Below are 25,920 nucleotides of genomic sequence, written 5' to 3' on the forward strand. Positions count from 1 at the left end.
CGAACCGAGCGACGATGGCGGTGGCGAATCTGAGCAACGACGAGGGTGACGGGTCAACATGTAAACTGACGACCTGGGTGACGAGAGAACGTGGTCGACGAGTGGACGCGGGTGAGACGACAACGACGGCTGTTTGAGGTGGATCTAGCGGTTTGTGAGGAGGAAAGGGTGGCTACTCGAGGTGGAGGAGAGCAGGAGTAAGTTCGTCGGGATTATTCGAAGTGGGGGGTGATTGGCGGGGCTGCTCGAAATGGAAGGGAGCAGGGGAGGAGGCGACAGTGGATGCTAGTGGAGGTGAAGAGCGGGGGTGGTTGTTTGGGAAAACGAAGAAAAAATAGGGGAGGGTGGCGACTGTTTGTGGAAGAGGAGCCAGGGGAGTCGGTCTAGGGTTTCACACCCGTCAGCCTAGGGTTTCACACCCGAGGCTTCACACCAATAATGAGTTAACAAAATTTTTCATTGATTCAAATCTTTCATCCTTAAAAATCTGATTACAACAATCTTTTAAAGAAAAAAAATTGCAGATTCTGAAATCCCTCAAATCACTCAATTTGCCACACCTGACTCTACTACCAAAATTGACCCAAAATTCAAAATTCGAAATTAAAATCATACCAAAATAGAAAATCCATCAAATCTCTCACAATTAAAACTAAATTAAGATCTGGTCAAACTTGCTAAATCTTCCTTATCCAAAACTAAAATAAAAGAAAGTTAAATAACAAATATGGAAAATTGTCATTATTGTCCCCTAGGGTTTCACACCCGAGGCTTCACACCAATAATGAGTTAACAAAATTTTTCATTGATTCAAATCTTTTTTTTTACTACCAAATTTGACCCAAAAATTCAAAATTTAAAATTTAAAATTAAAATCCTATCAAAATAGAAAATCCCTCAAATCTCTCACAATTAAAACTAAATTAAGAACTTGCCAAATCTTCCTTATTCAAAACTAAAATAAAAGAAAGTCAAATAACAAATATAGAAAATTGCCATTATTGTCCTCATCATTCACCTTGTTACCGGGTCCCATCCCTCGGAAATCTGGGTGACCCAGGGGCCCGAACCAAGCCAAACACTCTGGGGGAGTGAGCTAGCCAAGAAAAACCCCGGTCCTGCCAACCACCATGATCCCCCGACAAGGTCAGGTGAGTGCAGGAGAGGGGATTCGACTCAAGGTGCTAGCGGGATAAGCCGTTTAAGATCTTCTTGTACTAATCCCCTTTCTATCTTACTTTGTAGTTATTGTAACATATGAATTCCAAGGTACAGGAGAAATCAATAAAAAACAGAACGGAACAAGCCAGTGACATCACTGAGGGGTTTCTGATTTTACTTTGAATCTTTCATAGACTATGATTTAGAGAGAATGCAATTAGCAAGTGACAAAATATGGTACAAAATAATGACTTAATGGGGCTTGTAACACCAACCTTATTTTTTTTTTATTGAGGGCACTCGATTAACTATCCCTCTCATACTTAGTCCAAGAATGCATACCAATATCTGGCGGTATATGTTGTGCTTTTACTAAAATAGTGCATTTTTAGTGCAATTTATGTCAAATATTTTTCACGAGGAACATCATCTTTTAGGTACATTTGTTTTCTTGAAAGTAATGGTAGGTTCTAATTATTCATATTGTATCACTGGCATTTTGGGTTAATCTTATTTAAATTTGTTTAATTTCATCAGGTGTGGGTACCCTCCAAAAAACGCTTCTTATTATGATTTGAGCTTTCACCCTCTGAGCAGCAACAGAGACTGCAAGCTTTACAAAAATGCTAGAAGCAGCAAGTGTTACAACTGTGATTCTTGCAAGCAAGTCTTTCAATTTCGCAGTTGAAAGCCATTACCTTTGCGGGTTACATATCAATTGACGTTATTTTTCTTTTACTCTACTTAGGGCTGGCGTGGCACAGTATATGAAGACAGAGTGGAGAGTGGTTGCAATCTTTAACGTGGTTCTGTTTGTCATTTTGGTAAGTCCTTTCCCCAGAATATTTTGCAGCCCTTACAAAAATCCATCTGTTATGATCATTGAAGAATTAGATCATTTGTAATTATTGTTTTTTTTGTCTCACGCTACATGGTTTGAGAATCCTGAGCCTATGATCCAATAAAAAAGATAGAACAATAGCACAATCAAAGCAAATTCTTGACTGAATAAACTATAAACTCATGTCAAACCTCAAATTGCATGAAGGACAAGAGATACCTTTAAGGATACCACTTGCAAAACTCTTACTAAAAGCAGTAAAATAAAGAAAGCAAGAGCCAGGCATCTGATCTGTCATCCAGCTGTTTAAGGTTGCAGTCTATATTCATTGTAGACATTTATTCTAGTTGCTAATGCTAGCAAATATCATATTTGATTGAAAATATAGCTCCCTTAGCATCGTTTACGTCATAGACTTACTCAAAAGTTGATGGATTTGTTTGTTCATAGAAAAGGCCAGTTGGGCTACCATCTGCAGGCAACAAAGCTAACATCAGAAGGCCTTTAGCTCCTTCTTCAACAGGCAAAATGCCAGTGTTAAAAGTTATATCGGTCTTGACAGAGCCAGGGCACACACAATTAATGCGGTGTGTAGGATACTTCTCTTCAAGAAGCCTTGAATAGGTGCTCATAGCTACTTTAGAAACTTTGTATGCAGATAAAATCGTTGGCCAGCCATTTTCTTCCAGCCTTTTCTCCTTCAAATCTCGTAGAAAGGATTGTAACAGTTCATCCAATCTCTCTTCTGTTTGTTCATCCACATTTCCCATTTGTTTTCTGATGATTTCACCGGGAATGTACTGCAAACAATAAACAGCATGTGAAAAACACTTAAATATAAAGCTTATAATTCTAATTAGATTGGGACAGAAATATAGACCCAACTCTAGCTTAGAAGAGTATACCTTAAGTGGAGTAGGGTTCATCTACATGTAAGATATTTGTAAGGACTGTATTGGCAATAGATGAATCAATAGAAGAATAAATTAATCACATTACTTCTAAATAACACCTAAAATGAAGTTGACATGTAGTTTTCCAATGTTTTAGAAAGCATTAGGCACTTCTAGGTACTGGGCATAGCACCTAGTGCCTAGGTGGCACATAGGTGTTTGTTAGCAGCGCAAGAGAGGATTTTGGTCTAAGATTCAAAATGCATTTTAACCTGATCAGTTCTCTTCATCCATTGTTATACTTAAGTACGCAACAAACTTTTTGGCATGGCGAATCCACAAAAGTAGCCCATATTTACGTAGGCGCTCTCCGGAATTAAGCTGATGGCCTAGGTACTGAGGCCTAGGCGGGCGCCTAGACAGTTGCCCATACTGCTTTTTAAAGCAATGAGTTCCTCTAGTGAAGTTGTATTACTGTTTGACCTGAGAATAACACTTCGCCCCAACATTTTGTATAATCCTAGATGGCAATGAATTGTAAAAATGCCGGTAAACATTTTTAAACCAAGTAAAGAACCATTATATGCAGTTAACAAGAAGTCTTGTAAAAGGAATCAAACAACTATGTATAATTGTATATTCTTAAATTTAGCTGTATATTCTTACTTTTAGCTGTCCATAGGTAGAGGAAACATTCACTATATTAGGGGGCTGTGCTAGCTGGAGAAAGGGCATTAATGCTTTTGTTACACTCTTGACACCATAATAGTTTACATTCAAGCATTCCACTGCCTTCTCATTTGTCTCTCGTGCTAATTCTCTTATCTTCATGAAGCTGGGTATGCCATCCTCCTGTTTCTGCTGTTTCTGCAAAAAGGAAATCATTGTTTTGTACTGCATTCATATGATATTAATAATAATATGACTCAGTAGACAAGAAAACAGCAAACATCATGCGCGCACATGCGTGGTTGGGAAAAGAATACAAAAAATATTTTTCTATGCGTGATTCTTTGATATGTTGATCATGGCTTTCATTCTAACAATTGGAGCCAAAGCACTAAGTTGACTTGTATTGAAAGTTTCCCTTGACTGGAAAGTTGAGTTACAACCGGAGTTGGATCAGTTCCAAGTGAAAGACAGAAAGAGGATATAACGATTAGAATAATTGTAATAAAAGAATATTGAAATCCTACAATAACTAAAAATAGGAGGGAAAAGGTTTCCATATCTACAGTTCGGTAACATCCTTAATAAGCTTACTTTTAAGTTTCATTTAAAAAAGCTGGGTTTCCCAAACTTTCCAAAAACAGCTTTTAAGCTCATCTAGGTAAAGCTGTGTTTAACCAAGCAAATGATTAATTTACCCATGCAATTTTTATAACTTTTATGAAAAAAGTCAAAAGTCACCAAAAGATATCATAGCTTATAAGCTTCTAAAAAGTATTCCTGCCAAGCACCCTCTAAATATTATGAACAAGATCACGGAGGAAAAAACTTAAAAGAAAACGACAAAAGTTATCATTGAGAACTTATTCTAGTGAGAGGTCTCCAAGAGAACAGAAATATTGTAATTTTCTTCACATAATAAAAACTTCTCCCATCTCGCCCATGGACATAAACAAAATTTCTATTCACATTAAACCTTTATGCTGTGTGATTGTTTGTTTTCTTTGTTTCTCTTCTAGGAGTTTCTGATACTCTGACTAAATCCCAACAAGTGTGGTGTCAATCGCGTGCGCGTCACTGTGCCTCATGTGATGCGGGGCGGTGGTGAATTGCCCCGCATCTGATGCGGCAACACTTTTTGCGCCTTGCAAGCACCTTCGAAGGGTGTCTGCAAGACATAGCCTTCTATATTTTTGTTCTTTAACATTTCAAACAGATCTTTATAATTAATAAACTATGCCCTATGTAGCAAAATAAACCTTTTAGATCAATTTACTAGCTCATTTGAGGACCCTAATTTAACTTTGTTTACTATTTGATTTTGCTTCGATATTAGTCTTGATTTGACTTTTGATTTGGAAAAATTATGAACTTTGCTAGTTGCTACTATTGTTGGATGGAGCTAAGACCTTATTTTGTGTTTTGATACTAGATATTATTTACCTTGGCACAATTTTATGTAAAATTCATAAACACGTTCTTTCGTGCTTGATTGTCTATGTTAAAAAATTATGTGTATGGAGTGCGCCTCGCTTCACTTGGGCGTGCGCATTGCGTTGCACCTTGCACATGTACGTAAAGGGACTGTGCCCCGCATTGACCCTCACCCATTGATAACACTGTTCCCAACAAGACCCATAGCTTATGATGTATGTAAGTATGTGGTCGAAAGCATCCCATTTTAATTTAACTTGACATATCCAATTGAAAACAGTTAGCTAACTACCTTGGCATAAGAATGAAAACTTTCGGGACCAAAAAAGACACTATCACCATAGTCCCTAGGCATCTGAAACAGTTAGTTACTCTGTTCTCAAATAGATTTACCTCTCTCATGGAAGCAATTATGTTCTGATAATCTACTTCTAGGCCATTAATCCCTGCATTATTCACCTGCAAGAATAGCTAATTGAAATTTAATTCTACAGATAAACAGGATAAAATGAATTTTTTTCCAATCAATAAAAGGTTGTTCTTGATTTAAGACAAATTACCAAAATATCAAGCTTCCCAAATTGGGTCTTGACAAAATTTGCCAGAGAAGAAACACTAGAAGGGTCAGCTACATCAAGCTGATGGAACAGAACATCAGAAAATCCGGAGCTTTTGAGGTTTTCAACAGCTTCAGTGCCCCTCCTTTCATCTCTAGCTGTTAGTATAACCAGGACTCCTTGAGATGATAGCTGCCTGCAAATCTGCAAGCCATTCCTTTGTTTGCTCCTGTTACTACTGCAATCCTGGAATCAAAATAAATGGTAGACGTTAACAGAACTGTACCTGTTTGTGGGTATTAGCAAATTGAGGATGAACAGTGACTGTACCTGTTTGTGGATCTCTTGCTGATGGGTTCTTCCATTTCTAGTTCAAGTAATGGATGCTGCCTTGAAGCTAAAATCTTCTCCAAATGGTGGTAGTTCCCCTAATATTTAATGGAAACATTTAGTTTGTGGAAGAAAAGAAAACTATAGTGAGGAAAGCCCCTTGTTTGAATGGGTCTTACTGAAAATGAGTTGTGAGAGAGACAGGCAATTAGTTAAATGATGAGATTTGTATAATCTCACTTATGTAAAGACAAAAAGAGGCGATGGGTTCAATTACGAAAATTGAAATCAATATCTAATTGTTTAAAGTTTTGGATCAATGATGGTGTTAGTTCCCCTACTATATATACATATGATGAGAACATTTTAGTTTGCCAAAGGAAAGAAAAGTACAATGAGGAAAGCCCCTTGTTGAATGGTTCTTGCTCAAAATGAGATGTAAATGGATGTGAGAGACATGCATTTTATTAGATTTTGGGATTAGTGTAGGGTGTTTTTGGTAGATTGCAACTGTAGTTGCAATGTAACTGTCACTTGCATGCAACTGTCACTTGTATGCAATTGGGACACGTAATTGCTTTTGCATATAACTGTAGTTGCAATTGTTTGGTTCAATTTTAAAGTTTTACATCTTGTAGTTGCAATTGTTTGGTACTGCTTATACTTTTCGTATGCAGCTTGTTTTTTTTACGTTTAATAAGCTAAAACAATTATTGGTTAATTTTATATGTTTAAAATATTCATTTTATTTAGAAAAAAAGTTTTCTTTTAAATTTTTATTGAAAAAGGAATATTAATATTTTTTTTAAAAATTATGTTTTTGAAAAAATATTTTTGAAGAAATAATATTTTTCCGTAAGATAATAACTTTCTATGAAGTAATAGTTTTTTTGAAAACTAATATTTTTCAAGAAAATAATTTTTCTCAAAAATAAATGTTTTAAAAAAATAATAGTTTTCCAAAAATTAAAATTTTGAAAGTATTGTTATTTAAAAAATTGTATTTTTTTTGAAATAAGATATTCTATGAAAAGTTATATTTTATAAAAAGTAAATTATATGAAAAAGTTATATTTTATAAAAAGTAAATTATATGAAAAAACAATATATTTTTTAAATATTTTTTTTGAAAAATAATAATCTTAGATTTTTTGAACGTTCAAATTATGAGTTTGAGATTTTAACATTTTTAATTAATTTTGGTTGGTTGCAAGTAGATTGCAAGTGCGACTTATGCTCAAAATTGCGTAAGTTGGAAGTTGCAAGTGGAGTGGCATTTGCAATTGTAGTTGCAACAGGAACATCAAGTTGTAAGGAAACAAATAGTTACACCTAGACTTAAATGATCTAGTTGCATGTAACTGCAATTTCGACCCCTCCTGTTGCGACCAACCACACGCTCTCATAGTGTCACTTATGTAGGGACTAGTAAAGGTAATGAAATTTAAATTAAAACTGAAATAAATATCTAATTTTTAAAATTTTGATTAATTTGACTCCCAAGTTGCAGGCCATATTGAAATGTGAGATCTAGTGGAGTGACCCCGTAGAGGTGTGACCACTTTAAAAAAATTTTCCCTTCATAGACTGTTATTTTTGTTCTCATGCATTTTCTCACTCTTCTAGTGGAAAACCATGTAATATTAAGCTATATTGCACCCCATAGCCTTATACGTGCAAGAGAGTCCCATATCTAACAACCATTAGCTCTGAAACCAATGATCGAGTTTACTAATTGTTGGGATTTGATCAGAGTATCTAAAAACCAATGTTACAGAAGGTGCTAGGCGTTTGAGCCAGCGCCTAGGCATAGACGTCTATGTGTATGCCTAAGAGGCGCCTAGGCATTTGGCTATTTTTTAAATTATTTAATTATAATAATTATATATATATATATTAAATTTATATAAGTTTGCCAAAAAAATAGCAATCTTAGATTCACAATAAACCATGCATACTTAAATATTAAATAGCCAAAATAATAATTAATAAGGTTATAGAAAGCGCTAGGAGGCCTAGGTGTTGGACCTGATGCTTAGAGCCTAGAAGTTTTCCTATTTATTTTTTAATTACAATAATTGATAGTAAATGTCAATGTTATAGAAACCTTAGGTGCCAGACTAGTGTCTAGACGGATTTCTTTCTTTCTTTAATGTAAGTACTGATTGAGGAGGTCTTGCTAAAGGTCAGTGGAGATAATGAAGATGTTCATATTTGGAGGTTAAAGGAGTTTAAAGGAGGTTGGAGGACGTGGAGGCCGTAACGTAGAAAATCACGATCAAGGCCTAAAGAGTACAGTCCACGTAAGCAAACAATGCTCCCCTAAGCACTCCTAAAATCTAAGTGGACAGCCTAGGTACCGTCCAGGCGCTAGATGCTAGTTAGGCGGCCTAGGTACTGATTAGGCCTAGGTGTACACCTAGGCGGACTGGGCGGAGGCTTTTTAAAACAGAGCTAAAAACCCATTATGATGAACAAAGAAAACAATCCCACAAACAATAAGTTTTAATATGGTTCCACCATTTGCCCATGTCCGTAGGAGAGGGGGGGGGGGGTGGGGATTTTTATTACCTGAAATTTAAAAATGATTACAATATATATATATTTTTCTCTTGGAGATCTCTCACAAGAGTAACTCCTCAAATTGTAAATTTTGTTGAAGTTTCTTCCTCTTCTTCTAGATTTACAATGAATCTCTTGTGAGTTATTTGTAGACCTTTACTCTTTACTTTGAGCTCATATGGGATTTACTTCTCATGAATCAATTTAATTTTAATCATTCAAATCATAACCTTCTTTCCATTTGATATTGAAATCAATGTAAGGAATCTAGGTACCTTTAGATTTCGAATGAAGAGTTTAACTTTTAGGGTTTCGTGGAATAACCTTGACCTTATGACCAGATAATTAAGAACAAGTAACAATCATAAAAAACACTAGAAGATTTATGTGGGTTAGCAATGTGCCTATATCCACGGGAGAAGTGGGAAAATATTTTATTAACTTGAAGAAGAAAACTACAATAATCACTTTCCTTTTGCTGTCACCTCACAAGAGTAGTTCATCTGGCTTCTTGTAAATCATCACAAGAATATAACTTTCCTCTTGTAAATCCTTACAAGAGTAATTTCCCTTATCTTCCTTTTCTTTTTCTTCTTGAACCTAACAGCATGGCCTTTAATCTCTTCCTTATGGCTCAAGTATTCTCTCAAATCCTAGATCTGAGATAATACCCCTTTATATAGGGTAGAAGTCTTTGGTCCAACAAAAGATTCATCTTGTCCAAAACAGGCCCAAAACAATGTAGGAAATTGTCAGACAGCTGCCCAAAAAATGCTGTTGGTTGACTGGGCGCTCAGTCTGGCTGGTCTGTCCGGCCGGTTTAATTGGCTAGTTGCTGTTTCCACTTGCTTTTGCTTCTGCTGCTTTCCATCTTTGCTGTTGCTTTTGTTGACTGGTTGCTGTCGCTTTTAATCAAGCAATTGAGCTACTTGATGTCGCTATCAATGTGCGACGAAACCCCTTCAAATTTGTGCCATTTACAACATTTAATTCCAATTATAACTTTTTTTTCCTGTCAAAGTCAAATTTCAATCTCATTCAAGTTAGTATTCTAACTTTAATTGTTTAAATGCAAGTCATATTCAACAAATATAACTGCTAACATTTTTCTTGTTTCTTCTTGCAGTCAGCGGTATACTTTGTTGCGTGCTGTGCTCGGAGGAATGCTGCTAGGAGTAGTTCTGATAAAGTTAGAGGCAGATAATCATTTGCTCTCTGATTCTCGTTGAAATGTGGTTAAAAGGCTGCTGCTCAGACGAAAGCTCCCTGAAATGCTTCAGAAAGTAGTCGAAGATCTAAACTCTTCTAAAATGAGATTGAAGAACAGATGATAGTGTCAGAGCTTTATGACAGTGATTGTAACTTGTTCTTGTTGATAGAGTCGATAAAAATCTACGTTAGAAGCCTGTGTATGATACACCATTTGATGTATTTAGCACGCTAAATTCATGGCTTTTCAGTGAATTCTTGTTGCTTTGTTTCAGAGACTTATCAAAGTGAACAGCATAACAAAAACTTTCACACCCCCCAAAAATGGGGATATAATCGGATAATCAACAGCCATGGGCCAATTTTGGCTGCAGTTGGGAGCAAATCTACGTATTTGATTGTCAACATGAGGCTTATCTGAAGCATGTGCATACTTTCAGGTCTAGTACTTATAAGCCTCAGCTTTGTCATGATCATTAAAGGATAGAAGACCATTTTGTTAGTATTATTATTGTTATATCTCGTGTTATATGGTTTGAGAATCCAAGGGATTGTTTGGCAACTCGCTCGCTCACTTGGATAAGGGCTTGTAATATATTCAACAAAAACTTGTACAAAGTTGGATTGATTTGTTTTTTTTTTAGTTCAAAAAAGAGGTTCTTAACTTGCTTACTTCTAGAGCTTCTCTACTTCGGCTCAATCCTACCTCGGTTAAGGCCTTAACCGAGTTAGTGTGAAGTTGCCAAATGCACCTCAGTTGTCAACAAGTCAAAAGAGTCGCAAGTAATAGCAATATTAACGGAAAATATAACATACATTAATGTCAGATTCATCAGCTGCAGGGCAGTCAACTGAAGACAAGGTGGTGGGGGGGGGGGGGCAATCTGTGTATATCTTCAACCTGTTAAGGTTACATTTAAACCCATAAAGAGATGCACTCATCTATAGAAATCTATGCCAGTTGCTGTCCAATGTTTAGCAAGCAGATCTCTTATTTGATTGAATACATAGTTTCCTCAGCATCATTAAGGTTACAGGCTCACTCAAATGTTGATGGATTGGTTTGCTCATAGAAAAGGCCAGTTGGGATACCACCAGGCAACAGAGCTAACATCACAGGGCCTTTAGCTCCTTCTTCAACTGACACGATACCGGTGTTAAAGTTTATATCGGTCTTGGCAAAGCCAGGACGCACACAATTTATGCAGGATGTCGGATATTTCTCTGCGAGAATCCTCGTATATGTGCTCACAGCTACTTTGGAAGCCGTGTATGCCGATAAATTTTTTGGCCAGCCATTTTCTTGAAGATTCCGTTCCTTGAAATCTTTTAGGAAGGACTGTAGTAGTTGATCCAATCTCTCTTCTGTTTGTTCGTCCACAATAGCCATTTGTTTTCGGATGATTTCACCCGGGATATGCTGCAAAAGAACCAGACCAGTAAAAAAGCAACGCGAAAACACAATGCCTAGTTTATAACTACATTCAGGTCGGGACAGAAATGTATAGATAACTCTAGCTTTGACGACTATATCTAAAACTAATATCCAATATTCTTCTTACTCTCAGCTGTTCATATATAGGTAGAGGAAACGTTCACTATATTAGGTGATTGTGATAAGTGGAGAAGGGGCATGAGTGCTTCAGTTAGTTTCTTGACGCCATAACAGTTTACGTTCAAGCATTCGACTGCCTTCTCGATTGTCTCTCGTGCTAAATCTCCTATCTGCCTGGACCTGGGTAAGCCATCTTCGTGTATCCATTTAAAAAAAGGAGAGGGAAATCACTGTTTTGTACAGATACATACATTTATATTGATCTGTGTGCGTTAGGGGAAAAAAACACAAGCGTGCATTAGTGTATATGTCATCCTTAGTTTTGTTGGTTACGGCTTGCATTCAAACAACAGAACCAAGGTACTATTTGGCTCAGATTGAGGGCTGATTTTGACTATAACTACCACCTACAACTGGAGTGGATCCATATCATTATACTGTAACCCATCAAGACAAGAAACAGAAAAAATAAAATAAAATAAAATGTTCGCGTGATTGTTTGTTTTCACCATTGCGACAGTCAGATTATCATACAACACTTTCTCAAGATGTTTACGATTGAAGTGTGTGTATTATGCTGTTCCATTCTCAGTTAGATTTACCTCTTTCATCGAAGCAGTTACGTCCCGAGGATCTCCTTCCTTGCAGCCAATTCCAGCGTCCTTCACCTGCAAGAGTAGATAATAGAGAATAAACTCTACGGATAAATTAAAACAGAGTCCTGATTCTTAAGGAATACAACATTCTCAGTTAAGTGACTATACCTCTTTGTGGATCCCTGGCTGATGGGCTTCTCCGTTTCTAGTTCAGGTGATGGATGCTGTGTTGAAACATAAGACTCTGCGCTGGAGAATGGTCTTTAGCTCCCTTGATATATAACGAGGAAGTTCACTTTGATAATGAAATAAAAATTACCACGAGGAAAGCCACTAGGTTGAATGAGTTTTGCTGAGAAGTAAGATGCGAGGGATGTTGGGAAAAAGAGAGAGGAGAAAACAAGAATATAAGTTTTATTAAAGAAAATGTTTCATTTACTCATATCATGCTAACAGAGAGAATGGTCAAATATATAGGCCTTACACCAACTTAAACTCCTAGAAATCAGCAACAAACAATTCAAAAAGCACATGAGAATTGACTAAGTAAACAACTAAACCACTACTAACATACTATCCTGAAAAATAGGAAACAACCTAATAACTAATTTTGAATCAGTTATTCAACATTCCCCCTTGATTCAAAATTTCTTGTCATTCCTCTTGAATCTTCATAGAGCACTTCTCTTCATAATCTTGTAAAGCACTTCTCTTCACTTTGTGATGCACTTCTTATCTCTATCTTGTTGATGCACATAATCACCAACATTCTCTTAAAGGAGCACCTCTCTCCACAAATATTGATAGAGCATTTGTCTCAATCTCTCCATGGTGCACATCTCACCATGATTCCTAGAATAAAATTTTTTCTTCAACTGCTTGTGTCATGTTTGCTTCTTCTTCACCATTATATCGACAATATTTTTGGATATGACCAAATCTCTTGCATTTGTGACATTAATGTTTTCCTTTATGCCAACAATCCTTCTCTTCATGGTCAAGTTTCTTACAATGGTTGCATTGGACGCCTTTGCCTTTCCCTTTTGAAGATGAAGTCTTGGCTAATAAGGCTTCTTCAAAATTTTCACCATTTTCTTCCTCCCTCATTGATCTCCTTTGGTCTACGACACTGAGGGTATTGACTAAATCCACTAGAGTTATTTTGGATAGGTTTTTAGAATCTTCAAGTGAGGAAATTTTGGACTCATACCTTTCGGGAACAGTCACTAAAATCTTATCAACCACTCTTTCATTTGAAAATATTTCACCAAGCAATCTCCCACGCATACTATTTGATTGACAATAGCCATAAGCTTACTGACATACTCTTTGATGGTCTCACCTTTCTTCATCTTTTGCATCTCAAATTCCCTTTTGAGTTTCAGAACTTGCATCAATTTTGTTTGATCGTTACCCTCGAACTCTTCCTTTAGCATCTTCCACGCCTCCTTAGGTGATTCACAAGTCATTATACTTGTGAAGATTCCGTCCGACACGGCCGAATGAATACAAGAGAGGGCTTTTGGCTTCTTTGCTTTTTCTTCGTCATGCTTCTTGATTTGGTTTAGGGTTGGATTTTATGGAAGAGGGGTTAGCTCATAGTCACTCTCAACAACCTCCTATAAACTCAAAACTTTCAAATGAGGTTTCATCTTGATAGCCCAAGATTGATAATTGTCTCCATTGAGATGGGGTATGAAAGCAAAAAATTGTTGGATGTCATTAAAAATATAAAGGTTGATCACTCTATGTTTTTTTTTAAATCCTCACAAGCCCAAGAAAACTGGAGCTCTGACACCATGTTGAAAAAAAAGAGAAGAAAACAAGAATATAAGTTTTATTAAAGAAAACGTTTCATTTACTCATATCATGCTAACAGAGAGAATGACCAAATATATAAGCCTTACACCAACTTAAATTCCTAAAAATCTGCAACAAACAATTCAAAAAACACATGACAATTGACTAAGTAAACAACTAAACCACTACTAACATACTATCCAACAAACAATTCAAAAAACACATGACAATTGACTAAGTAAACAACTAAACCACTACTAACATACTATCCTGAAAAATAGGAAACAACCTAATAACTAATTTTGAATCAGTTATTCAACAAGGGAGACGTGCAACTGTCAAGTGCTGGGGGAAAGACCTATAGAGAGGATCCTCTAGAGAAAAACGTATATGGCAATATGGGATAAAGACATACAATCTCATAGGAACCTCAAAGTACATATCGTTTGTTATAAATATAATCATTGCTACCTTTTAGTGTTGGCTCTGAGATGCAAGCCTAAAGGGGATACTATTTTTGGAGATATCAAAGGATATGCAACAAAAATAAATAATAATAATAAAACAATAAGCAATGTATAATCACATAAATAATCACAATTAAAACACACGTGATTTTACAGTGGCTCAGATAAATAATCCTACATCCAGTTTTTCTTCTCGCGAATGGGCTTTCTCACTATGTGAAAGTTCTCTGACTCACACACCTGATACAGTAGGTTTACAAGACCAAAATTGTAGAGTACCATTTTTTAGTTCATAAAGGGTTTCATATTTGTAGGTAGTAATTGGGTAATTGTGTGTTGTAAGTATAATTAATATGGAAGTTTAGAAATCTAAAAGCCATGGAAACTTTAAAAAAAAACCACAAATCAAATGATCTCCATTCTACAAAGAAAAAGAAACGAAAAGAACAAGTAAGAAAGAATCTATAGATCACAGAGAGTGGAAGAGAAAGTAGATTGTGCTTCAAAGGTTAGTGAAAACTTTGTATTTATGTTTTATGGGTTAGTTTATAGGTTAAAAATAATAACTTTTTCTGGCCACCGGTGTCATCTCCAGCGACATCTGATGAACTCTAGCCATCAATGGTCGTGGGTTTCACCAGTGGTGATCATTATGGCTGTCGAACCCAACAAATCCAATTGGGTTCTGGTGTAAACAAAATGGAAGAGATAAGAGGAAGAAGAAAAGGAAAATTATTGCCAGACCCCTAGAAATACAGAAATTAGCTTTCAGTACAAAATCTTTGAAAAGGTGATTTTATACAAAACCTAATTAATGGAAACATTGTCATTTTGACCCATTAAACTAGAAAAGTTGCTGTTAGGTTGCTGTTAGGCCCAAGTTCTGTTTAAAAAGGATAGAAATAAATTTTAGAAAACCCCCTAGAAACTAGAAATATCAGTTTTATATCCAAAATGGTTTGAGTATGGAATCTTTAGTTTTTATGCATCTTATATGATTATAGGTTTGATCGAGGAGTAGGTTCTAGGTGTACGGTTCTCCAAGTTGTTATCAAATCTCTTGAGGTGAGTAGATTTCTTCTCATTAGTTATTTTCTATTATATATTATTTAAATTTGTTATCAAATCTCTTGAGGTGAGTAGATTTCTTCTCATTAGTTATTTTCTATTATATATTATTTAAATGATAATTTTATTTTTGTGAGTAGATTTCTTCTCATTAGTTATTTTCTATTATATATTATTTAAATGATAATTTTATTTTTGTGTAGACAAATTAGGGATTAGACATGTTATTCTATTCATTTATAGTAATTGTTAACAAATTTGAATGTGATAGCTACATATCTTTTACAAGATAAATATTATTGAGTATAAGAGATTATTGAAAATATATCATTTCAAATTTACTGTTCAAATGCATTATTTGAAGAGTTTTATTTAAAAAAATTATTTATTCGTTTAAATTTATGAATATTCTAAATTTTATGAAATTGATATGAGAAAAGTTTGCAAAAGTGTTTAAGCATTTATATTGATTTTCGTACAAGTGGAAATTGTGAGCGCTACTTTGAGCAAAAGAAAAGCGATTTTAAATGTTAAAAAAAAAATCCTCAAAAGCCTGCTATGGAGCGAAATGATTTGTTTAAGCCTACCATATGGTATTGAATGTACCGATCAATGTTAAAGTGAAGTGGCCTTCGGGCAACCTATGGTATTGTTAGGTACATTCTGTCCCCGTATTGACTTATAGTGATTTGATATGCATTCTCATGCTACTCGGCTATAATTTTTGTAGCATTAGTGTGACAACTGAGGAAGTTTCGCATGTATAGATTTAGATAGATAATTACAATTTTAAAAGTATTTAGTGTTCATTCGTATTGTTTCATAATTTGCGAATATTCTTTTATGAAATATCACATCTATTCTTAAAAATTCCTCTTATTCGAAATATTATGTGTTTCTTAATCGTGAGCTTTGGAACGTGAGAATGATCTTTTAGGGTGTTTGATGCTGAAAGTTAAAGTTATACAAGTCTTGCTACTATGCATATGTAATAAGAGTCTTTTAACTCATTAGAGTGAACTTGTTATAATATAGTTTTGCTCTGAGACTTTTCTATTTGTCAATAATTTTTTTAAATGAAGTTTATTGTATTATGGAAGTGTATCGTAGGCTTAGCATGTGCTTTGTGCACGTGTTGCCATTGTCATGTATCTCATAAGCTGTGCATTTTGGGGCCGTGACAAAGACCCTTGTTTCTCCCAAATTAATCATCTAACCTAAACTCTTCACTTCTCTAGCCCTAGTTAGTGACCAATTCTTTAATTCAATCCTGGTTTGAGTACGTTGTAAACCCTCAATTCACCACGGCTTGAGTACGCCATAAAAAAAATGAGCTTAAAGCAAAAGATAATTAACAACTAAGGGCAATATAGAAAGAATTTACAACCCGTTTTTATTGATCATTCCCCAAAAGATCGAAGTATAGATCTGGGAGAATGACGATGATGAAGTCCATGAGGAGCACTCCTCGAAGGTTGACAATCGAATGATGCAGAACGGCTCGAGGATGCTTTTTGAGAAGCCTGAGTGAGATCCTTTCATCAAATTGCAGTTCTAGCTCTCTCCCTCTTCCTCTTTCTTTTTCTCTCTCAATTGGGGTAGGAATCTATTTGAAAATTATGAGGAAAGAGCTTATATGCCCTCGACAATGAACGTCTAAGATTAAGTCCAAAATTGATCAAAAATAACAAATCTGCCACTCAACCATCGATGGTCGAACTTAACCGTCTATGTGAAGTTGTTGCCATCGATGGTTAATGTCCCACCATCAATGATTTGAACCTCTCTGGACATTTGCATCATCGAGGGTTGACAGTGCCATCAATGTTCTATAGATCACATCATGATCTTTCCGAAAAGTTATTATAATAGTGATTCCGATAACTGAGTGAAAAGTTATGGCTTGTGCAAGTTTCGGTCTCGGTATATGTTTCGAACCTGCTATTGTCTGTTTCGATGTAATTTTATTAAAACATTCATATCCCAAGCTATACATCTCCGAATTGAGTTCTGTTTATTCTTGTGGATTCGTGACAGTGATATGACAACGATACAGGCACTCTCATATGCTCAAACATGATTTCCACCCTTGATATTTTTTTCAGAATTAGCTGTGATTAAATTGTCGTCTTGCTCTTTTCATCGAACTTGATTCTAACTTCTTGTAACTTGTATACAATATCTAAAACATATATTAGACCAATAATAAGGTTTGTTACCCATCAAACAAGGTTTATAGTACGGACACGGTCCTAACATTTAGTGCCTACTACACTAATAGCTAATGCATTAATAGGCAATGCCTACTGACCTAATAACTGTAATGATGTATGCATCAAGATTCATGTTAGGTCAGATGTCTTCATTCGTTATCTTCCTATTTGATTCCCAAATTTTAGAATTATTATTGTGAAATATAAAAAAGAGTAAGGCATTTAATTTTTTTAACTGTTAATAATAGTTTATGGTTTGAGATTAATTTATTTTCTAATTTTGTCCATATTTAAATGTGAGGTCTAGGAGAGAGCCCAGACACTGTAATTCTCTGCTACGTTGCACTTCACAGGAGACAAATATTTGGGACTGGGAGTGTTAATTCTGTAAGCTCTCAAAAATTCTAACCAACCAACTGGTTCGCTGTTGTCTGGGGAAAAAGATCTTAATAGTCCAAACTTTTGATCGTGAAATGGTTGGTCCATATCTCAAACCTCAAAAGTCTTCATTTATTGCGCTGCTCCTTACATGCTAACTGATATGGTATTTTTATTTCACAAAACCCCTTGAACTTTGGTGGTTTTACAAATTTATCTTGCAAAAAAAAAAAAAACCTAAAATTAATTTCAGGCGTCTTACAAACAACTGTGAAGTTTAAACTTTTCTCACGGACCCCCTACCTCTGACTGGCAAATAACTAAATTATCTTTGCAAGAAAAAAAAATTTCCCAAATTTAGTCGTTTGCCATTTACATGCAGTGTACCCCCGCCCAACCGAGGGTTTTCTCCCAACTAAAATATCCTTGACATATCGTCATGGCGGTTTTGTCTCATGCTACAAGGTTTGAGAACATCAAGTCTATCATGCACAAATAAGGAGTCCGAAGCAATAGCAAATTTGGACTGAAAAGAAATCATGCGCAAATATCATCATCAGATGTCTGACCAAAGACGAGAAAATGAAACAAAGCAAGAATAACCAAATATCTGGTATATCATTCAGCTGTTTAAGATTGCAGTTTCCGCCCATAAGAGTTACACTCATTGTAGATATTTACTGTAGTTTCTGTCCAACTTTAGCAAGTACATATCATGGTTTCATATATGCATTACAAAGTTCAGTAGTTACATACTTACTCAAATGTTGATAAATTCGTTTGCTGATAGAAAAGGCCAGTGGGGCTCCCATCTGCAGGCAACAAAGCCAACTTCACAGGGCCTTTCGCTCCTTCTTCGACACTCAGAATACCACTGTTGAAGTTTATATCTGTCTTCACAAATCCAGGACAGACGCAGTTAATTCGGAACTTGGGATGTTTCGCTGCAAGGACCCTCGTGTAGGTGCTCACAGCTGCTTTCGAAACTTTGTATGCTGATAAATTTGTTGGCCAGCCATTTTCTTCGAGCTTTTGCTCCTTGAGATCTTTTAGGAAGGACTGCAACAGTTCGTCCAGCCTCTCTTCTGTTTGTTCATCGACAGTACCCATTTGTTTTCTGATGATTTCACTCGGGATATTCTGTAAACAAGAAATAACGTGAAAAACACTTAGTTGCAGCGGAAAAACAAACCACAAATCGATGATAAAAGAGTGAAAATAACCAGAGAAACAATCACAGATACAGTGATTAACCAGCTTCGCCAATCCTTTGTCTAGAGCGTACAACCATGCCCGTTCCACTACTAATCAATATAAAGGATTGCAATCAATCTTCCAGACCTAATGTCACTTCCCCGTCATCCCTACTTTCTCTCCTCTAGATATTTAAAATGATAAGCGGCTGAAGATACATATTTATAGTGTTGGGCGCAGAGTCACGCCCACCGCCGCAGAAGCGATATCGCCTGAGAGAGAGCCATGGCTTTTGTTGTCACAAAAACACAAGTCAACCTCTATATTCTTGTTTCTCAAAGGAAACGAGAATAGATAGTGAAATTCTTATTTCTCAAAGGAAACAAGAATCGAAAGTGATATATTTCATCAAAGTGAAATATACACTCTTCCTCTCATCAGCTCTAAGACCAAATATTGAGGGAACCTACAAGCAATAGCCAACACCCAGAAAACAGTAAATACACGAGATTTACGTGGTTCGGCAAACTTGCCTACGTCCACGGGAGGGGATGAGGAGAGATTCCACTATAAGGAGAACACCGACGACTTGTACAATCCACAAGCTCGTCTCAAAGAAAAAAAAAAGATCTAATTTTTACCCAAAAGAAATTGACCTCTCTTTTGTAAATCCCTCTTTTTCTCTCCTCAAGATCTCTCTTTTAGATCTGAAAAAACTCTCAAAAACAACCGCAGGAACTCTGCGTTTTTTTTTCTTTGCTGTTTTTCCCCGCTGCAATTTACCCCACTATCTAAACCCTAGGGGACATATGGATATTTATAGGAGATTTGCGGCCCAAAATCTCACGCGGAAAAGCTCATCCACTCATGCAGAAAAAATCACCAACATGGGTGGCCCCCACTCACAATTCTCCACCTCGTACATTATTTGATAAACCTCAAATTATGGAGGAACACTAGAAGAAATACCGCGGACATCACCAGAGAGGTCTGAAACACCAAACCAGAGCAAACCAGCTACGCCACTATACCGCGGCTGCCTACGTACCATTCACCGGGATCAAGCTAACCGTAGTTCAGGAATATGTTCTCCATCATAGTCTCCACCTCACCCCATCACCGCCCCGAAGGGCCATGCCCTCTTGGGCATATCAACACGGGCTGATATGAAGCAAGTCCAAGCAATGCTGGAACTTACTACCTGTGACCATCTTGGTTAACATGTCAGCGGGATTCTCATTCGTATGCACATTCATGAGAGAAATATCACCTTCCTCTATGACGTCTCGCACGAAATGATACCCGACATCGATATGCTTGGTACGAGCATGATGAACTTGATTCTTCGCCAAGTGAATCGCACTCTGACTGTCGCACCACAAGTTCACATTATCCTGCTCAATCCCTAAATCGTCTAGAAGACCCCACAACCACAATGCTTCCTTCACTCCCTCCGCCATTGCCATATACTCGGCCTCTGTAGTAGAAAGTGTCACTGTAGCCTGTAACATCGATCGCCAACTAACTGGAGCTCCATGTATCCTGAATACATAACCAGTAGTAGATCGCCGTTTATCTAGATCACCCGCATAATCAGAGTCAACAAACCCATCAATCTGACATGTATCTCCACCAAAACACAGACCCGTATCTGCGGTACCTTTCAAGTACCTCAGGACCCATTTCACCGCTTCCCAGTGCGCCTTTCCCGGATTCGCCATGAACCTGCTGACCACACTAACCGCTTGTGAAATATCTGGACGTGTACACACCATGGCGTACATCAAACTGCCAACTGCACTAGCATAAGGAACACACTCCATGTGTGCCTTATCTTCCGCTGTAGTGGGAGATTGTTTACCTGAAAGCCTGAAGTGTGGAGCCAATGGAGTCGCCACCGACTTAGCACTTTGCATCCCGAACCTCGCGATCACCCGCTCTATATAGCCCTTCTGACTCAAGAACAATCGCAGATTCACTCGCTCTCTTCTAATCTCCATACCTAGTATTTTTCTAGCAGCGCCCATGTCCTTCATCTCGAACTCTTTACCAAGTTAAGATTTTAACCTATCTATCTCCACCTTGCTTCTTGAAGCAATAAGCATGTCATCCACATACAAAAGAAGATAAATATAATCACCTCCACGAAGCTTCCGAATGTAAACACAACAATCATAGTCGCTTCGGAAAAACCCATGCTTTAGCATGAAGGAGTCAAATCGCTTGTACCACTGCCGAGGAGATTGCTCTAGTCCATAGAGTGACTTTCTCAAGCGACATACATGATGCTCCTTATCCTCAACCTTGTAGCCCTCAGGTTGATGCATGTAGATCTCTTCATCCAAGTCTCCGTGCAAGAAGGCCGTTTTAACATCGAGTTGTTCCAGCTCAAGATCACCATGAGCAACAATACTCAATAGTACCCGAATAGAAGTGTGTTTCACCACCGGAGAAAATATCTCATTGTAATCCACACCCTCTCTTTGTGCAAACCCCTTAGCCACTAGCCTCGCCTTGTACCTCGTTCCACCGAGCTCTGAAGGATCTTCCTTTCTCTTATACACCCACTTACAACCAATAGCTTTTCTTCCTACGGGCAATGGGACCACCTCTCATGTTTGGTTCTTCCGAAGAGATTCCATCTCCTCCTCCATCGCAGCCAACCAACTCTCACTCTATTTATCCCGAATAGCTTCCTTGAAAGAGACCGGCTCATCTTCCTTCACCGAGAGTGCGTATTCAACCAAATTAACCTGCCCATAGTGCTTCAGGGGTTGATCAACCCCCAGCTTCTGTACCTGCTTGTATGCTCGCTTTGGCCTAGTGGAAGCCAAAGTATCCTCGAGCTGCTGTTGTTGCAGTGCCTGTGTATTCTCCTGCTGAACCTCCTCTTGCTCAAGCGAACCTGGTTGGTCTTTAAGTTCTATCTCAATAACCTGGGACTTTAAAGTCCCAACAGTCCCAACACCATCATCCTTGGGCGCCCTAGCAATCATGGATTTTTCATCAAAGGTAACGTCCCTGCTGATCACGAACTTCGAATCTTCTGTACACCAGAGGCGGTAGCCTTTTACGCCCTTTGCATACCCTAAGAATATCGCCTTCTTGGCCCTCGCGTCAAGCTTTCCCTCATTGACGTGATAATAGGCGGTACATCCGAAAATTCTGAGTTTCTCATAATCTGCATGCTCCCCTGACCACACCCTATAGGGTGTATCACCATCCAATGTCGAATGTGGAGAACAGTTCACAATATAACATGCTGTAACCACCGCTTCTGCCCACCATTCGTTGCCCAATTTAGCATAAGATCGCATACTCATTACCTTCTCCCGCAATGTTCGGTTCAGTCTCTCCGCGACCCCATTCTGCTGTGGTGTTGACCTAACTATCCAGTGTCGAACAATGCCCTCCTGATCACAGAACTCCTTGAAAGCACCATCTGTATACTCTGTACCATTGTCAGATCTCAGTGTCTTCAATTTCTTGCATGTCCTATTCTCAACCATTGCTTTCCACTTCTTGAATGTCTCGAATACCTCATTCTTATGCTTTAGAAAATAAATCCAAGCATACCTAGAATAATCGTCTATGAACGAGACAAAATACCTGGAACCACCCTTGGAAGTTGTCTGAGCCGGACCCCAAACATCCGTGTGCACATAATCTAGTATATCTCTGCTCTTATGATTGCTTTTCAAGAATTGGACCCTGTGCGCCTTTCCATACACATAATCCTCACAAAAATCCATGCAAGGTTTCTTCAGATTCTTCAGCAAGCCCTCCTTACCAAGCAGATCTAGACCCTTCTCTGACATGTGCCCAAACCGCCTATGCCATAACCGTGTGTGCTCACATGGGTCTCCACCACTTCCTTCAGTTCCAATCGCTGCATCTCCTGTCACCGTCATACCCGAAAGAGTATATAGATTACCGTGACGAACACCCTTCATCACTGTTAGGGAACCTCGAACAACCTTCTTCACTCCGTTTTCTGTAACAATCTTGCAGCCATCGGAGTCCAATGCACCCACTGAGATAAGATTCTTCCGCAAGTCTGGAACGTGTCGCACGTCCGTTAGGGTTCTGACCACTCCAACATGCATCTTGATTTTCATATCACCGAGCCCCACCGTTTTACAAGCATGGTTATTCCCTAATAGTACGGTTCCACCATCAATGCTTCTATAGGTAGTAAACCACTTCCTGTTTAGGCACATGTGGTAAGAGCAACCCGAATCAAGTATCCACTTACCGGAGATATTTTCGCTATCCGTAACAACATAGCATTCTTTATCGCTCCCTTCCTCCGAGGCGTAACTCGCCTCTTCCTTGCCTTCTCTTCTCTCGATCTTGTTGTTCTTTTTCCCACCAACTCTCTTATTAGGACAGTCGACCTTGAAATGCCCAACTTCACCGTATTTAAAGCACGTTCTTCCCGCAAGAGGTCTCGATTTAGATCTAGACTTTCCTCCCTTGCCTTTTCCTCGCTCATTGCTCCTTCCTCTAGCAAACAATCACTGCGCTTGTTCTTTGTTACCACCAGTAGTCATGTCACTGGTTGCAATCTTCCGAAGGTCATTCGCTAGAAGCGCCGTTCTAGTCTCATCCATCGTCAAATTGTCTCCCACAAGCATCAGTATTTGCACCAGGTTCTCATAAGACTTCGGCAGAGATAGAAGTAGTAGAAGAGCCTGATCCTCGTCTTTTACAATCACATCGATGTCCTTCAAGTCCGATATAATCCTATCAAACTTGTTGATGTATTCCCGGATTGATGAGCCCTTCTTCATCTTGCAAGTATACAATTTAGATTTTAAATAGATCCGGTTCGTTAGACTCTTCGTCATGAAGGTGCTTTCTAACTTCGACCATACGCCCGCAGCCGTTTCCTCTCCATCTACCAAGAAAGCTACATCCCTTTCAAGGCAAAGGATAATCGACGCCCGTGCTTCCAGATCCAGCTCTTCCCAATCCTCATCCGACATATCCTTGTGCTTCTTCTCTTTTCCCGCCAAAGCTTTGTGCAATTTCTGCGAAATCAAAGAGTTCTTCATCTGCATCCTCCAATAAGAAAAATTATTCTTCCCATTGAATTTTTCAATCTCGTATTTTCCCATTTTAACTGTTTTACTTGTTGACGTCATTCTCCGCTTGTACTAATAAATCGCTTCTCTCAGAAAAATTACCGAGCACCACCTCAAATCAGAAGCTACACCACTCCCAATCTGAATAACATCTCTGATACTAATTGTTGGGCGCAGAGTCACGTCCACCGTCGCGAAAGCAATATCGCTTCCGCAGCGGTGGGCGTGACTCTGCGCCCAACATATAGCATAGCAATTTTGTCCGTCTCCACGACCCCATCAGTAGGGGTGCTATTATGTAGGCGTTCAATTTTCTGTCGCAGTGATATGTATCCTCCATGCAAATCAGACTTACACAAACAAAACTAATATGAGGGTCAGAAAAACCCCTTAGCTCTGGAAGATCATCAGGGAAAAACCCATAAAAGCATTAACCTCAATTTTCACATGGGTGGGTAAATTACACAAAGGGATATTTTTGCTAGTGAAAATTACGACTAATGCTTTTGTGGGCGTTTTTCTGGAGAAAAAAAAATCCTCAAGTCAAGGGGTTTTCTTCTAACATGATGTAAAAAAGAGTCTTTTATAGACAAAATAAAGAAAAACCAGATAAAGCAACCGCAATCAATAAACTAGGATTTTATTCATCAAAATCTATCTTCTTACATCAAGAAAAGAGTCTTTTATAGACTCAGAACTAAAAGAAAAGTAATAAAGAAAAACATATTTCACAAAAAATAGAAAAATGCCAAACACTAGAAAATAACCTTCTATTAGGGTTTGTGATCTTCCTTACAAATTTCAGCCGAAAAGGATGCCCTTTGCTAGGGGTGCATTCGGTCCGGATACGACTCGAATATGATACTTACCATATTTATATCCGCTTACGCGTCTCAGATATAGATACAAATACTGACATATCTCGGTAAGGAACATTCATATTCATATCCGCTAAAATCGGATAAGGATATATATATATATAAGCAGATATGCATGTAGATACAAAACGGATATGAGAAACTAGATAGAATTGAGAAAATATAGTTCATATGATACAAAAGAGTTCATTAATATGTTCATTTTTATCTAACAAGCTAATATTAGACACGTTAATCATCAAAATTAACCTCATACATAATCTAAGAATTAAAACTAACGTAATGGTATTTACTAATGTGTATTCATATATTTTAGATAAGGATTCGGATATTTCACTAAAAAATCATATTTGTACCCATATCCTATCAGCTATAGATCTGAGTAACCATATCTATATCCTAACGGATACGGTTACAGATATTCTGTAAATAAGAAATAACGTGAAAAGCACCTAGTTGCTAGTAACGTAGTGGAAAAACAAACCACAAATTGATGATAAAAGAACAAAAATAACCAGAGAAACAATCATGGGGCTACAGTAATTAACCAGGTCGCCACTCCTAAGTCCTCAGAGTACAACCATGCCAGTTCCACTACTAATCAATAAAGGATTGCCATCAATCCCCCAAACCTAATGTCACTTCCTATCATCCCTATATTCTCTCCTCTCGATACATAAAATGATAAGCGGCTGAAGATACATATTTATAACATGGGAATTCTATCTATCCCCACCATCGCAGCAGTCAGGGTGCCATTATATAGGTGTTCAATTTTTAGTCCAGGTAATATGTATTCTCCATGTAAATTAGACTTGCACAAACAAAACTAATATGAAGCTTTAACCTCAATTTTCACATGGGTGGGTAAATTACTCATGGGGATATTTTTGCTAGTGAATATTAGGGTTAATGCTTTTATGGGTGTTTTTTTAAAAAAATCTTCTAGTTAAAGGAGGTTTTCTTATAACTCCTACACTAAAGAGGGGGTTTTCTAAACTTTTGAAAGTTGAGGGGGGGGGGGGGGG

The 25,920-nt window shown here is 37.6% G+C and overlaps 3 protein-coding genes across 5 annotated transcripts in view; 1 reads left to right on the top strand and 2 right to left on the bottom strand.

Annotated features, from left to right (window-relative positions):
* The window catches only part of LOC109825807 (tetraspanin-10), a 24,939-nt gene extending 15,009 nt beyond the window's left edge, over positions 1 to 9,930 (top strand). For both annotated transcript variants that reach the window (XM_020392707.1, XM_020392706.1), the window contains 3 exons: positions 1,699 to 1,824; positions 1,910 to 1,985; positions 9,574 to 9,930. In XM_020392707.1, the coding sequence (XP_020248296.1) occupies positions 1,699 to 1,824; positions 1,910 to 1,985; positions 9,574 to 9,651 (280 nt within the window). In that variant the 3' untranslated portion in view covers positions 9,652 to 9,930. The remainder of the gene's footprint in view (positions 1 to 1,698; positions 1,825 to 1,909; positions 1,986 to 9,573) is intronic.
* LOC109825808 ((+)-neomenthol dehydrogenase-like) lies at positions 10,544 to 12,150 on the bottom strand. The gene is made up of 3 exons (XM_020392708.1): positions 11,976 to 12,150; positions 11,814 to 11,879; positions 10,544 to 11,076 (listed from the first exon to the last, which is right to left on the bottom strand). The coding sequence occupies exons 2-3, from the start codon at positions 11,820 to 11,822 to the stop codon at positions 10,696 to 10,698; spliced, it is 390 nt and encodes a 129-aa protein (XP_020248297.1). The 5' UTR covers positions 11,823 to 11,879; positions 11,976 to 12,150; the 3' UTR covers positions 10,544 to 10,695.
* Positions 18,317 to 25,920, bottom strand: part of LOC109825805 ((+)-neomenthol dehydrogenase-like) — a 33,489-nt gene continuing 25,885 nt past the window's right edge. Inside the window, exon 5 of one of the 2 annotated variants that reach the window (XM_020392702.1) lies at positions 18,317 to 18,873. In XM_020392702.1, coding sequence (XP_020248291.1) covers positions 18,490 to 18,873 — 384 coding nt within the window. In that variant the 3' untranslated portion in view covers positions 18,317 to 18,489. The remainder of the gene's footprint in view (positions 18,874 to 25,920) is intronic. The other variant, XM_020392703.1, reaches the window with a different exon arrangement.

This window comes from Asparagus officinalis, chromosome 10 (genome assembly GCF_001876935.1).
Source record: "Asparagus officinalis chromosome 10, Aspof.V1, whole genome shotgun sequence".
NCBI lineage: Eukaryota > Viridiplantae > Streptophyta > Magnoliopsida > Asparagales > Asparagaceae > Asparagus > Asparagus officinalis.